Consider the following 16,562-nt stretch of genomic DNA (forward strand, 5'->3'; position numbering starts at 1 on the left):
AAGTATCAGAAAGAGTAGTAGCATGATTTTTATCTGGTTTGTTACATCTGTTAATATTTGTCAAAAAGATTCCTTAACTTAACTACCAGTGTGCCTAATTGGAAGTATGCCAAAAGTAAACAAGAAAATTGCACGTTTGGAACTGGAGCTGAAAAAATTCCACGCTAGTGACCTGGTGAGTAAAGACAGTTTGCTGCTGCATATTCAAGGAGAAGCAGAGAATTAGGAGCATCTCCTAAGAGGATACATTTGGGCAATGCATCATTCCAGCAGGGCCTCCTGACACTTCAGAGGAGAGTATAGATGCTGGGAATTACTGAGTCCTTGAAAGGTGGAAAAAGTATGGAAAGGACACCCCAAAACTAGAATAGAAGCTTGCAATTTTGATTAGGGATTTTGCAAATTAACTGTGGATTGTGTACATGCACACCTGAGCATGTAGTAGGAAGAAAAAAGGGAATGGAAGTACAATGGCAAGAAAGGGAATAACAGAAAAAGGAAGCAAGAGAAAGAGTTCATGGATTGTAGAATTGTATTTCAGAGCTGAAAATACTTAAGCTCAAATAGCAGCTTTAGGTGTCTGTGATCTTTTTATTCCCCAGCCCCCAAATTTAGCATGGCATTAATTCCTATCACCAATTGCTGTTTTTGTTCTTGTTGAAGGTGATTGAGGACTTGGAATCAGAGAGATACTTTGGACAGAAGAGCTTCAGAAGAGAGAAAAAGCACTTCAGAACACCCAGGGACAAAGGCACACCTGCTCTCTAACTACATAGCTTTGGTGTTGTTACTGGGGTTATGAGTACAGATTAAGGAGTTCCAGATCAGGACATTTCCTAACCATTAATACTGGGGTATTAATGATCCCCCTTCCTTTCCAATGGAGTCCCATATTAGGACATTTCCTGCAAGTTCCACCTTAATGCCTCTGGCATCTCAAGCACCTCACACCCTCTTTGTGTATTTGCCCTAGCAAAAAATGTAACTTCTGTGTAACTTTTGCAATTCTGAATGTACAAACTCTGCTACCCCTCTGTCCTTGAGACAGCTTTAGATTTCTCACCAGGTCTTTGAAACAACCAAAGACACTCCATGAAGAGAATCAATGATCAGTTTTGAGCCCAGTGAGTAACAAGATTTGGGGAGTTTAGACCCTGATTCTGTGAATACTTAAGCCGATGCTGAACTTTATGCATGTGGATAGTTCGGTTGAGTTGAATGAGACTAGTCATATGCATAAAGATTTGCAGCATTAGGACCAAAATGAGGGGTGTGAGGATAATTCTGTAGTATAGATATGAAAAGTAATATTCCATGTCACATACATCGTTAGCAAATCTCATTGTTTTGATTAAAGGAACCCCCAGTAACAGATTGTGCACCAGCTCCTCCTAAACTACTAAGACCTTAATGCTTTAATATATTTATTTTTCACTTGGCATGTGTATGGAAGTCATGCATACAGTATTTAAGAACCTCATAAAAAAACTAATGAATAAAGCCTTATATTACTACTGTGAAGTGATTTGGTTGGTACCAGTGTTCCTGGCTGCCCAGGAGAGATTAGCAGAGCACCCACAGCTAGGTTTTCTTTCTACTAATGATGCACATTAGCACATACATTGGTATATGTAAAAAAATTATTCCACACATGGATGAAAAAGATTAGTGGGAACATTGGTTGGTAGACCTGATATTTTGATTTAAAAATTTGAAAAATAAAAAACTAACACTGAACACACTAAATGAATTAAAAACTAGACAATGGGTAGGTTTCAAAATGGAATTGTACAGGGGAATCTCATTGGAAACATCTGTTCTTGGTTCTATGATCTTTAAAATTCTTATCAATGAGCTGGAAAAAAGCATAAAATCGTTTTCAGATGACCCAATAATTAAGGGAGTCCTAAATAATGAAGAAGACATGTAACTGATTCAGAGCAATCTGCATTGCTTGATAAACTGAAAAAACCTAAAAAACAACAAATAGTCTAGCAGCACCTTAAAGAGTAACAAAACACGTTGATGGTATCATCAGCTTTGATAAATTGAGTGCAAGCAAACAATGTGGATGTACTATTAATCTAGCTAAATGTATAATCTAGGAACAAAGAATGCAGGCCACACTTGCAGGATGCGGGGGGAGGGGCTCTATTTTATGAACCAGCGATTAAAAAGATTTGAGCATGATGGTGGGTAAGCAACTGAACATGAGCTCTGGTATAACAATGGCCAAAAGTGCTAATGGAATCTAGGGATATAACAGTCGATTTAACCAATAAGCAAAACCTAATAGGTTAATGCTATCGACTACATGCATTTCCCCTGCACCCCACCAGTACATTTTTAGCAGGCTGGTCAGCAGCCTAGCTCATTCCTGGCTCATGCTAGGTCCATGACTTACTCCCACTGCGGCTCTGCATTTAAAGTGTATTAGGAGCCGGGTGGGCAGGCAGTCCAGCTTAGTTCTAACTTGTGTTGGGTCCAGCAATTCAGACTCCTTCTGGACAGGGGCTGCCGCCACCCCATGCAGCTGCCCCATATCACAGGCAGCAGCACAGAGTGATAAAAAGCCAGTCTGCAAGGGAATCTGTTTTTTAAACTGGCTCCTCTCATGGACCAGCTCCTGCCTGACATGCTATGCTTTTTTTATGAAATTAGAAATTAATGGAGATTGCATATCTCCTAGAACTGGAAGGGACCTTGAAAGGTCATCAAGTCCAGTCTCCTGCCTTCACAGCAGGACCAAATACCATCCCTGACAAATTTTTGCCCCAAATGGCCTCCACAAGGATTGAACTCACAACCCTGGGTGCTGATACAGAGGCAGCATCACAGGGGGATAGGGTTTTTTTGGAAATGGGGCTGGAGCACACTGGCTGCTGGCACTGCCCCAGGGACTATAGAATAGTTGGCAAACGAAGAAGAATTCATGAGGTTACTCGACTATTGAGTTTACCAGTATTTAACATCCCTAATGGAATCCTGGGATGCATAAACAGGGGAATTTTTAGTAGCAGATACTTTGTTACCTCTATAATTGGCATGTGTACTACCACTGCTGGAATACTGTGTCCAGTTATGATGCCCACAATTCAAAAAGGACATTGATAAATAGGAGAATGTTCAGAGAAAGCCACAAATAATGATTAAAGGATTAGAAAACATGCCTTATATTGACTGAGCTCTTTGAGTCTATTCATCTTAACAAAGAGAAAGTTAAGAGGTGATTTGAAACAATCTGTAAGTATCTACATAGGGAATATTTGGTAATGGGTTCTACACTCTAACAGAGAAAAATATAGTATAATCCAAGTACTGGAAGTTAAAAGTTAGATAAATTCAGACTAGAAATAAGGCATACATTTGTAATGATGAGACTAATCAACCTTTGGAACAATTTACCAAGGGTCATGGTGGAGTCTTCATCACTGACAATTTTTTAAAATCAAGATTGGATATTTGTCCTGCTCTATGAATAATTTGGGGAAACTTCTATCGCCTGTACTATACAGGAGGCCAAATTAAATTATCACATTATTATTACCCTTCTGGACCTGGAATCTGAGAGTCAGTATAGAAATAAGAAAACACTTTGAAGCTGGAGGAATTGAGGCAGGGACAGGTTAACTTACTTGTCCCAGGCCACGTAGGACTTATGTGGCTAGGCCAGATATAGAACCAACATCTCCTGGTTCTGTGCCTTAACTACAAGGTTGTCTTCCTGCATATATAATTGGAAAGGTAACTTTCCCTAGATCTATAGTAATGTTTCTCATTTGATATATAACCTGGATGTCACCATAATGTTGCCATTTTACTTCCCTGAGCCAATACCTAATTCCTTAATAGTGAGATAGCGGGGAAGGATCTGTCCATTCTTCTTATTCATCCTCTTTCTTATTCACTGGATTGGAGTTGAGTAGAGGATATCATGCTGCATCAGCTGAAACCCTTTTGGCTTGTGTCACTGTGGCATCAGCCATGCTTTTCAGCTCCTCAGTATTCTCATTCTTCTCTCTTCTCACTGCAGACAAAGATAGGAAAGAGATTAGCAGCTTTGCACAGAAATATGAACGCTCTGTGTGTGCGTCCAGCTTTGACTCACTATGTCAGATCAAGCTCACCTACAAGAAGGTAAGATCACTTATGAGAAGGGCAGAATTCCTTCTCTCTCTTACACATATGCAGTATCTCTTGGGAAGAGACACAGTCCATTTTCTAGGTTGCTGGAAGAAATAATGGATGTGTACATTTTATTTTCAGGAGGGATGAATAGAAACATAGGAATTGCCTTGTTGCAGCAGATCACAAGTCTGCCTGGTCCATTATCCCACTTCCTAACAAATTGGTTCATATCTAGTTGGTCCATCCATTCCTGTATCCTACTTCTCCATTCCATGCTACTTCTATAGATTGATGGATTATATTGTATACTGTGTAAAGGATTATATCCTTTTATTGATTGTAAATTTTACTGCCCTTCAGTTTCACACAAGTCTTGCTTGTGTTCTGTTGCGGAACAGGTAAGAAGGGGGGTCTGATCAGTTATCACTACGGACATGTCTACGCTACAAACTGCTTCCTTCCTTTTGCAAGCAATGCCTGTCTCCGTTTCAGCAGTTTCCTGCAACCCTTCAACATTCCATGTAGTATCTTGGGCTGCATCCCTACTGCTACCAGTCCTTGCTTGAAGACCATCAGAACAGCCACAGATTTAAAAAGGCCCAGGGCTACTGCCATTACCGCTGCTGTAGCCCTCCCCACCCTGCCCAGGAGCCCAGCAATTCTGTTGGAAGCTCTGGGAGGCCATGAGATTCAGGACAACACTTAAAGCTTGATCCTGCTGTTGTTTAAAGTTAATGGCAAAACTCTCATAGACTCCAGTGGAATAGGCCCAAAATCCTTATAGGGCACACCTGTTATCTGGACCAGTTATAAGTACCTGAGTAAATCCACTTCAGTGGGAGCAAGGAGTGGGCATGGGCTGCTGATCAACCCCCACCTTAAATACTCCCCAGTAAAGTCTCATAAGCTAGAGGTTGAGAACCTCAGATAAATGAATTCTTGAACTAGCTGTTCCCTGTCCTTGAGACATAAAGCACCAAGCTGAGGGATTGTCATTGGCACATCCACTAATGCATCTTTTCCTCCTCCTTTGTCATCCTAGCCTCAGGATACATTAGAAAAGAACAAGCTGGTTGAACTGTATCAATACCCAGGGTTCAATGAGCATGAGCCAACACCACTGCCTAATGGGATGGAGCTGGCTGACATCATAGAGAAGGTGGTGCATGCCCAGAGAAAGTCAGCAAGTGGGAAGGTACTCTGCATACTTACAAAGAGCAGCAAAATGTGTGTTTTCATGCATGTGCCTACGTATGAGTGGACGTGCATGGTTGCCATGCACATGTATATAAATATGCATGTGAATATTGTGAGACTGCATGCATTTGTTTCTCAGAAGTGGCATGCTGCTTGTAAGGCTCTGTGAATGAGAGACTTGTAAATTCTTAAGGACAGGTTCGTAGTAGAGTTGAGAAGAGGAGAGAGAGGGTAAGTACATGCAGATCAGAGAGTGTTTTGCCCTGTGAGTGTATCTTCTGACTGCACGGCATGATGTTATAAAATTTCATTTCTTTGCCAGACTCCTTTTCCTTCCAAGATGCTGCAGAAGTTTCTCACAGCTCCAGTTTCCCATGCTATCCTGTTGGACAGCTTCTGGTGGTTTTTTCTCCACTTATATCAGGTAAAAAAAAAAGACCAGTACAAAAGCTGGATATTTATGTTTTTCACACTGTTCCACTGAATATAGAGTTTAGGCCAGAGGAAATATTTGATAGTTGTCTTAAAATAACACTGAAAACAAACATTCAAAATTGTGGTCCATTCCTCCTCCATCTGTCTAGCCAAGCTCTATAATGCAGTACAGACTAGAGAAGGCACTCTCACTACCACTGTGGTGGCATTTAGGGTCTGTACAAATCTCTTGACTACCCAGGGAGGAATTTGCCTGGGACAAGCACAATATAATACATATGTGTTGCGTAGGGTGCCTTGGAAACGCTGGTGTAATGGTGCACCACCAGCATGGCTGGGAATGGTATTGTCATGCAGAGTGCAATGGACATGCTGGAGCAGTTCCAGATTGCAGAGGTATAGGTTGTAGCATCAGAGCAGCTGCAATAACAGAACAGCCCTGGGGCTTTTTTGGCTTCTGATGAGCTCAGAATCAGGACTGTTCAAAGGTGTCTTAAAGCTACCTTTCCCCCAACTCTCCTTCTGGGATGTTCTTGTGGAGTCACCATATACAATTGTCTTAGTTGTCTTCACACATTCTGAGGCAAATGTTTACGCTCTGATTCCGTCGATTTCAGTATCAATGGAGTTATTTCAGATATATTCTGGTAATGTAACTGAGAGCAGAGTTTGGCCTGCTATATATGTTTCCATTGTTGTTGCTTGCAATTCCTTAAAATTACTGATAGGCTAAATGAGGAACAATTTAAAAGCTATAATAGGAATATTTATTTTCATTTGTAAAATTCTCTCATTGTCAGATGAATTTATTCATCCAAAAACACTTCATGTGTGACCTCCTTGTGACCAAAATAAAAATTGGTAATTAACACACATACCCTCTATTTTCATTTTAAATATAAACCTATTTAAAATTAAATGTTCTGAGGAGAGAGAGAGAGATTGTGTGTGTGCAAGTCAAGGAAAAAAGTTTAGAAAAAATTAGAAATGATTACCACCTAAGTTGAGACCTACACTTAACTGTAATCTATTAAAGTAATATTCCAGCAAGTAAACCTTTGGTTTTGAAGTTTTTTAATAAAGTCCAAACATTGAACTGGCTAAGCACTTGGAACCAAAGTTGAAGTTCTACCCAGCTTTTGACTGCCTCTTCTTCATTTCAGTTTATTCAGCTAGTTCAGTTGAATGATTAGCTCGTTCAAAGTTGCGAAGCTGATTGAAAGTTGATGAACAGAAACAATCAGTTTAAAATTCATTGACTACAGATAACACTTGAATAATTCAACCAGTTTTAAAGGCCAAATATGTTTTGATAAACTTACATTTTCTCTTCTATATCCATCACAGTTAAGGTAGTGTTATTTAACTAATAAAAGATTTAAATTCTGTTTTGTACATTTTTAATTGAATTCTGGATTTCATCCAAATGTTCTTTGACACAAATCATGAGTAAAAAAATAAACATCAGGTGGCAAATAAGAAATGCATCATTCATCATTTTTAACTTAATGTATGTTAAGCTATATGATTGCTTAAATAAATGTGCATAAATATAGTGTATCCTCCTGGTTAGCAAAATAAAATATAGCAATTAAAATAATGCCTAGATCTCATAGCATTTTTATCCATAGATCTCAAAATGTTTTACAAAGGAGGTCAGATACACCAAATTTAGTGTGAAGTCTCTTTTCAGTTACAAATCAACCTGTTTTAATGGTTACCAGCCACTGAGAATCAAACTTTCTTTAGGAAAATAGCTAAAGAGTACAAATAGAGAGCAAGATTAAAACAGATTATTTAAATCAAGGTTTCCTGCTTGCTGATTTAAATCATTATTAAATTGGTGCTTTAAATCACTTTGATTTAAATCAGTCCACTCTGCTCATGTCATAGTAAAAACGCAAACCTTCGGACAGACCTGAGGCTCTCCATGCTGCTAGGTAGGTGAATGCCTCTCTGCTTATTCATTCCTTTCTTTCTTTCTTTTTTGGTAGCCAGATAAAAAGATCCAGGGACGGCTGTTTGATCGCATTGCAAAGAATTATGCTGCTCTCCTGTTTGACTGTCACAAGTTCTCCAACCACAAAGCTCTTATTAAAGTGAGTGTAAAAAAAAAAGGTTTAGAAAAAGCAATAGAGTTTACACTTAAGCAGTGAAATGACCTGGGAATATCCACAATTATCTGTCCCTTTACCTCTGGCCACTGGGATAATCGGACGCTAATAACAGTTACCCCATATGTAGCATTGTGTATTTTTAGAATGCTGAACAGACACTTACTGATTAATTCTTCCAGAGTTTGTGATGTGCACTTCTTATTTGGGCTTGAGCTCTTGTTGAATTTCAGACGATCTTATCTGATACCCCACTGTTTGGGATATTCCATGATGACCAATATGGTTCATGCTCTTATCTTGTGAGTGTCCTTTTAATAATATAAAATCATGGGTGCAGGCAGTGAGAGCTGAGGAGCTGCTCTGTCTCTCCTCATCATGGTCCATACTTCATACCTTCACCGCTTGTTCATCCCCACACCTTCATGCCTATCCTGCAAGCTCTTCTCCTTCATCTTTGCTTATCTTCTGAATACCCTATTCCCTTTTGTTTTTTCTGTAATTTTGGGCTCATTTCCAAGAAATTAACCCTGATCCCCAACCTTTTAAATCAGACTTTCTCCATCTGACTCAGCATCTGTGATTGCCTTTTCTTTCTCCAGTTCCCTCCACTTAGTAGGTTGAAGCATTGGTACCCACGTCTCACATATTATTACTATGATATATTTTATTGTGTTTGCTATGGTAATGAGTGCCTAAGGGACAAAAAGAATGGGACCTCATTGTGCGAGGCGCTACACAAACATAGAATAGTAGCTGGCCCCTGCCTAGAAGAATTTGCAATATAAGCAGACAAGACAGACTCAGGAAGGGGGAAGGAGTCAAACACACAAGCAGAATGAAGTTAGCCAACAAGTTAGTGCCATGATAGCTTTTATTTTTATGGGGATATTTGCTTCTCTCCTACTCTACTACTTTGCCTCCATTGAGATGCACTCCATCCAACTCTTTCTGCTCACTTTACTTGTGTCATTTCTTTACTGTTCATGCTCCCTTTCTTCATAGGGTTGCCAGATGGTTTCAACAAAAATACTGGACACACTTGACATTACATCACAATCTACATTACATCTTATTTAGAAAATACTGGACATTTATATTTTCTCATTTATATTTTATCAATTTGTTTCCCAAACAGAAAGCTCAAATACTGGACTGTCTGGTTCAAAACCAGACACCTGGCAACCCTATTTCTTCATTCTCCCTTGACTTTGTTATCTGGCTTCAGGTCTGCCAACAGGAGGAAGGGAACAAAAGGGAACAATTTTCCTGGGACCCAACAATTCAAAGGGGCTCCTGGCTTCCAGCCTCCGCCACTTGTTACTGCAGTAGCACCAACAGCCAAAGCCGTGGGCCCTTTAAATCACCACCGGAGTGCTGTGCAACACACTCTGTGTGGCTCTGAAGGCTGGGGAAGGAGGGCATGCCGCTGTCTGGGTGGAAAAAGGGCTGGCTGCCCCACCCTCGCCCCTTCCACCTGAGGCCCTGCCCCTTCTAGAAGGGCTTGGAGCTGCCACCCCAACCTTGCCCAGGGACCCACGGAGGCTGTCAGCTCCCCTGTCTGGCTCTCTTCCCCTCTCTTCAGTCTTTTATCCTCATCTTAGAGATCTTATACTTCCACACTGAGGGGAAATTCTGTGGCCTCTTCTTCCTTTTGGTAAACAGGAAAAAAAGGAAAGAAAGAGGAGGGGAGGGTTGTCTTCTCCTTTGCTTCCAACAGTGCAAGTATTTTTCTGCTTATTTCTTAGATTTAGAAATTCATTGTCTGCCCCATGCCACTATAATGACTGAAAAGCTAGAGCCATCACCAAGGACTAAAACTTGAGTAACTATGAAGAGAAGAGATTTGTATTCAAATTGTTTGAAACTTAGGTTTTGATTTGTGTGTCCGAACACCCGTGTAATGGAAGTGTTTAGCAAATACTTTGGAGGTAGGATGAGTGTACACTAAGAAGTCTTCCAGCAAACCAGACTTAACATTCCTGATGTTTTTAAGATTAAAAAAAAGCAGGAAAGATGGCACAAGAAACAAAATGACAATGTTGTCTAAATAATAGTTTATATTCATATGGAGGATATTCCTTTATGACTGAATCTGTGTGGATTGGAGTTTTGGATGGTCCTTGTATATGGGAGAAAGGAATACATGTCTGTCCCCAGTGTCTCTCATCTAACATGTCTGGAGTTTTGATTTTTCTTTGCTTGACCCTTAGGTTTTCCCTTCATTGCTGAGCCAAACTTTGTACACCTGCTTCTGCTCCAGCTTCCCAAGATCTTGGTTCAATACACATGAGTTTAAGTCCCAGCTCTGCAATGTGCTGTCGGAGTGGATGGCTGGTGAGAAGATCTTTTCTTCCTGCTTAAAAGGCAATCTGTGCAGATCATATTCAGCCAGATGAGGGAGAATAACTTCTAGCCTTTCAAACTGCCTTCCTTCCCTGGCCTTAATAAAATGTCTTTACCCCACCTCCCTCCATCCTGCTGTGGTACTCGGGAGCATAAAGATTAGAGAAGAACATAAGGATAGAACTGAGTGAATAACTGACATTTTGGTTTGGACAGCAGACCAAAAAACCAGACAAAATACTCTGTTCAGTTCAGAAAATGTTCAGAATTTGTCAGACCAGTAAACTGCATGTCCACATATGAAACTTTTAGCCCAGGGTTAGAATATAGGAGACCCAGGTTGAATCCCCACTCTGGAGCAGGTATTTGAACTCCGATTTTCCCCCTTCTAAGTGAGCATTGTAACCAACAAGCTGTTTAAGCTGGGTTGTTCTCAATCTCTCCTGTGGAAGCTGTTTTACTTTCTATAAATACTTAAATATTCATTGGGTTAATTTACTCCTAGCCCCCATTTGAGGGCCCCTAAATAGAAGTAGCATTGTAGTTTGATCTGCAGGATTACAGCACCACTCAAGTTTGGTCTGACAGCCCTGTTGTCATGAGGCTGAAGTAGCCAGACTGAATAGTGCTGTGACCCTGTGCACCATGTCACCAGAACTTACTCTTCAGACCACCCCCCTGTACTGTTGAGGCCTCCACTTAGTGGTAATATTTTTGGAAGGATGTGGTTTTGGATTTTGCTCTGGATCTCCCAAAACTTCTCTGTGGCTCTGGTGAGGAACAACTCTCTTTAACCTGGTAATTAAAGCTTTTACTTGGGAGGTATGAGATGTGGATTCATATCTACTCTGTCTTATTCAGAGGAGAGATGTGAATCCATATCACCTGTTTGCTGGCCTGGAAAAAGTTTTTCTCTGTCAAAACTGAGTCAAATTCATTAATAGTTTCAGGTCAACCAAAACTGCATTTTTTGGTGAATGAACAGTTAATCTAAAAAAATTCACCCAGCTCTAAATATAGGATTTGGTACACAATTTATTTCCTGATCTCTGAGAGAAATTTTTAGTCGTCCTTTCTCCATCAACCCTCTCACTTTGGCAGCATGTAAAATGTCCGGTATTTTCTGAATTTTTTTACCGGATTGAAGGTACAAATAACAGGCTGTCCAGTTCAATACTGGACCCCTGGCAATCCTAGGGGAGCAGCTGTTATTGTGGAATGTTTTCTTCCAAGAGTTTATCCCTCTTTGATAGACAGGAAATAAAAGCCCAAAAGCTGGACATTTTCAGCCTGTGAAGCAATGAATACTCCCTGCAAACTGGGCTTTCACTCTCTTCTTACCAAGCCCTCCTTCCTCAATTTATCCCACTTTTATTTGACTCTTCATTCTGGTCTCTGTCTCATTCTCACTTTCACAATCACTAACATTCTGTTTCTATTTCTTTGATTCTCTCTTATGTTCTCTCCCCACGTGAAATGATAACCATATTATTAGTCTTAATCATGGTATGAACATAGGATTGGGATCAAGCAACTCCTGAATTCTATACCCAGTCCTGGAGAAGACTTCCTCTAATGTCTTGGGCAATTACCAGCTTTCTGCCTTTGTATCTCCATCAATGGATGATACAGAAGCTTCTAAGGCATTGTGAGGCTTAGTTAATGTTTGTTGCAACTTTGAAAATTAAAAGTGCTACACTCTATTCTCTTTGTTATGACTTCTTTTGCTATTGCTCTCTCCTTCATTTCCAGTCTCTCACTATTTTTCATTTCCCCTCACTTAGGTACATTGCCTGTTCCAGGGAGCTACAGTAGCTGGGACTACTCCCTGCTGGAACCAGAGAGATGTAGAAGGGAAGACTTGCTGTCAACAAAAGGAAAGCAGAGGAAAGGTGAGAACACTGATGAAATAGCTTCCCCAATGTCCCAGATAAGCTAAACAGGAGGTGGTGTTCAAACCAGGGATCCACTGTTCCATACAAGATGCCTTATCTTTGCAGAACCAACAAACAGCTGTGCTGTGGCGCTAGAAAAATGGCATAGCATGAATTAGAAGTCTGGCTTCATGCTGATTTATTGATTCTGAATGATGTATTTGTAAGCAGCCCTTTTGTCAGAGGGAGAACTGATAAATGAATGCTCAACTGCAACCAAAGCATCCTGCCGAAAGAACTTGTGAATTATCAATGGTGGGATACGGGCTCTTTACCAGCATGCAGATTTGCATTCAGTTCTGTTTGTCTCTTATTCTCTAATTCAGTGTTTCAGAAAGTGTTCTACAGGAACACTTTGGCTACGTCTAGACTGCAAGCCTCTTTCGAAAAAGAGTGTCTAGACTACAACCAGTATTTTCGAAAAAGCAAGCCGCTTTTTCGAAAGAGAGCACCCAGGCAGTCTGGATGCTCTCTTTTGAAAAATCACAATTTGCATTACATAGCGTCTTTTTTCAAAAGAGCACTTTAGGAAAAAGCATTCTTCCTCATAAAATGAGGTTTTCCGCAGTCGAAAAAACTGCTGCATTCTTTTTATTTACTTTTGCAAGTTTTTTCGCAAAAAGGCCAATTTTTTCGAAAAAGCCCTATAGTCTAGACACACCCTTTGAGAAACACATTAACTGGCTGCCCCAGTTTGTTTATTTACTGGTGCCGTGGCCACGGAGCCTCGCGGCTCTCATTGGCTCCATTTCATCCTTTGCAGCCAAGGAGAGCCGCGGGAAGTGATGTGGGCTGAGCCATCGCTTCCTGCAGCTCTCCTTGGCTGCAAAGAGTGAAACGGAGCCAATGGGAACTGCGAGGCTCCATGGCTGAAGCGCCAGTAAATAAACTAACCGGGGTGGCCAGTTAACGTGTTTCTCAAAGTGTTCCCGTGGAACACTTTCAGAAACACGACTCTAATTCATCGGGCATCAGGAGAGCTGCAAGGACCAAGCTTGGTTCTATAGGAGTACTACTCTGCACTAGCGCTGTAATAGTGTAGTCGATTAACCAATAAGCAAAAGCTTATAGGCTAATGCTATAGACTACAGTACATGCCTTTCCTCCCCCTCCTCCCCACTTTGTCAGTAAATTTTTTAGCAGGCTGGCCAGCAGCTCGACTCAGTCCTGTTTCGCGCCAGATCCAGGGCCTATCCCTGCTGTGGCTCTGCATTTAAAGTGAATTAAGTGCTAGGTGGGCAGGCAGCTCAGCTCAGTTCCAGCTCGCGCAGGGTCTAGGAGCTCAGCCCCTCCCTTTCCCCCAGACAGGAACTACTGCTCCCCCACGCTGTGCAGCAGTGTAGGATGACAGGCAGCTGGTCTGTGAGGGGAGCTGGTTTTTAAACTGGCTCCCCTTGTGAAGCAACTCCCACCTGGCACCCCGTGCTGCCTGCCTCTGATAGAGAGGCAGCAGCGCGGAGTGGCAGAGGTCTCCTCGGGAGTGGGGATGGAGTGCACTGACTGCAGGCCTCATCTCTGTGGACTATAGCATAGTTTGACTGACTGAAAAAATTCATGAGGTTAATTGACTATTCAGTTAACCAATACTTAACATTCCTACCTGCACTGCCCTGTGAGAGACCTGGCTTCGTTCCCTGTCCTAACTTCTCATTCCTCTCTGGGTCAGCGAGGGACGCAAGTGCTGGAGTGAAGCAGGGAGCACATTATGTTACTCATCTATGCTGGCCAGAGTGGGTGCTGAAGTGCTTTTGACAGATCCCAAAGGGAATTCCATCTAAGGTCATGTGATGTGGGATTGCAACATGGGTGGTGCATTTAATAGGAATGGGGGAGAATATCCATCATTCTGTAAGGAACACAAAGGACCTTAACAAACACCGATTATAAATACAGGGATAGAACCCCAATCTCATTCAGTGACTGTACTGTGTCAGGCCCACAAAAGTGCATCACCTAATAAACCATCTTGTTAGTCTTTAAAGTGCTGCATAGTCCTGTCTTTTGTTTCAGCAAGACCAGACTAACATGGCTACATCTCTATTACAAGTAAGCAACAGTTTGGTATAAAATGTTCGGTCTACTCAGACTTGGTTCTTGATCACAGATTTAAAAATGATGAGTAATCAATGTCACTGTTTCTCCCCAGAATCCTCTGTCCCCTTTGCTTCGTCAAAGGCTTCTGGCAGTCCAGAAAAAACTCCTCAGCTACCCACTCAATCATATAAGGTAAATAGCATCTTGTTCATGAAGATGTGCAACAAGACAAGGGAGAATGTCATAGAACCCATGACATTTGAGACTGAAAGATTCAATTTTATATTTTCATCTTTCCCCTTTCTCTCCTCCTAGTGCAGATTTGTTCCCCCTTCTTCTATCTAATTGGTTATCAAATGACTTGGGAGAAGGGACATTCCTCTCACCATTAGGAAAGGTTTCCTAATGTTCATCTATTTTCCCTTTTGCTCATCTTTATCCTGAGTTATGTTTTTGTAAACATCTTGTACAATTCCTCTGCTGTCTTGAGATTTACACTCAGAGGCCATATTTAATGGATAATCTTAGATCTTGATAGTCAGGGCTCGCTGAACCACCCGGGTGAGTAGATTGTATTATTTGTCGAGCCCTGTTGATAGTCATTGCCAGTTGTCTTACTGCCCAACCCAAGGAAAAGCCTCCCCAAGAAACAAAGAAGTGAGAAGTCAGAGAGGACAGACAGGATGTTCAGTTTAGATGTTGTTTCAAGTGTTTGAGATTCACAAAATAAATACAGTAGAGCTTCTATTTTATGAATAATTGGGGATTGAAGAATTCATAAAATTGAAGATCTCAAACTTACAGTAGGTCTGGTGAATAAGTTGCAGTGTGGTGTACTGCATCCTCTTGTCCTTCAAATCACTACAAAGTGTTTTCCAATGCAAGGAAGGAATTGGAACATGAAGGGATGTTGATTTTTTCTTTACTGATATCTCTTTTGTGATTCTTTTTCCAATAAAAAAAAAATGGCTCATAACTAATTGTTCATCAGACCAGTGTTCATAAAATTGAGGATCCTCTGTATTACAGGGGCAAGTTTACCATGATTAGAGACTTGCTGAAATAGGGAGATCTTCAATGAAAAGATGTAGTGCAAGTGAAATGTGGTTTTGAATATCTGGTTATATAAGATAGATATTGGTTTTGCATTGCAGCAAATAATTTTTCTTGGTGCTTAAAAGTGTTCTAAAAAATGTTTTAAATGGCCACAGTGATAGGCATTGACCCAAGCGGTTTGGCTGTACTCATCTTAAAAGCAGAAACAGACTGAGATCACAGTATCTGCAGATTTAACTATTGTAAAACCAAAAGGAAGATGATGCAGCATGAATTATTTTTATGGACAAACACTTCTACAGTATCCTATTAATTATGGAGCATGTCAGCGTGCTCTTTCTTCTTCTGTTTTGTACAAGGCTCAGTCAAGAGGCTTGCATTCTAAGTTAGAAGAATATTTGAGAATTCCACATGCAAAGAACATAGATCAAATTCATAAATCACAAGGATCAAACTTTTCAAAATTAAGAGCCTATAGTTAATAGTCTCCTAAATCTGTATTTTCATCAGATTTTCAAAAGCACTGCACACCTAACATATCCATTGATATTAATGGGAACTTGTCAAGTGCTCCGACTTTGAAAATCTCGCTTCTTATTTTTTATTCTAATGTGAGGCTTCTATATTTGAAAATCTTGCCCCAAGTGTCCAGATGATGGACCCGTGTAAAAGCAATAATGTCGGTACTTAGATAAAATGTGACAAGTATCTTAGAAATACCATAGATAAAAAGGATTAGGTATCAGAGCTGGTATCTTGCTTATGCATTTCTTTCTTGGGTAGATTAAAAATGTAGGACTATCTAGTCCTGTCTAGCAGAACTCCTGTCATATAATCCCATTCATAAATTTGCCAAGCTCCATTTTAAAATTAGTTAGATTTTTTGCACCCACACCTATTATTACCTGGAGGCTGTTCCAGATCCTCAGTCTTCTGAGGGTTAGAAACCTTCTAATTTCCAGCCTGTGTTAACATGGATGAAAGCTGCAGAATAGCAATGTTTAAGGAGGAAGGAAAAGGTGGCCATATGGTGCACAAGAAGCAGGGAAGGTGTTCAGTGTATAGAACTCCAACATACACATAGGTGGTTGGATAAATTCTTAGTTTGAATTAGCGTAGTCTGTACTGGGGATTAGATCAACTTACCTATATCTGTCAGAGATATGGATTTTTCAGAGAGGGATGAAGGTAAGAGTAGGAACAAAGTACAAGAGAGGTATTGAGAAGTGTGGCATGGAAAGAGCACAGGCGGTAGGAGGCCGATATTAAGTGAGTTCGAGCTGGGCCTGAAGTTTTGTAGAACCCTTGAATGAAAGGT

The 16,562-nt window shown here is 40.7% G+C and overlaps 1 protein-coding gene across 1 annotated transcript in view; it reads left to right on the forward strand.

The window, feature by feature from the left end:
- FAM227A (family with sequence similarity 227 member A) overlaps positions 1–16,562 on the forward strand; it is a 31,226-nt gene that overhangs the window by 4,965 nt on the left and 9,699 nt on the right. The window contains 9 exon segments of the mRNA XM_089781183.1: positions 90–175; positions 664–751; positions 4,034–4,137; positions 5,171–5,323; positions 5,648–5,749; positions 7,755–7,859; positions 10,088–10,211; positions 12,005–12,112; positions 14,301–14,380. Coding sequence (XP_089637309.1) covers positions 90–175; positions 664–751; positions 4,034–4,137; positions 5,171–5,323; positions 5,648–5,749; positions 7,755–7,859; positions 10,088–10,211; positions 12,005–12,112; positions 14,301–14,380 — 950 coding nt within the window.

The sequence above is a fragment of the Pelodiscus sinensis genome, chromosome 1, assembly GCF_052426305.1.
Source record: "Pelodiscus sinensis isolate ZL-2025 chromosome 1, ASM5242630v1, whole genome shotgun sequence".
Lineage (NCBI taxonomy): Eukaryota > Metazoa > Chordata > Testudines > Trionychidae > Pelodiscus > Pelodiscus sinensis.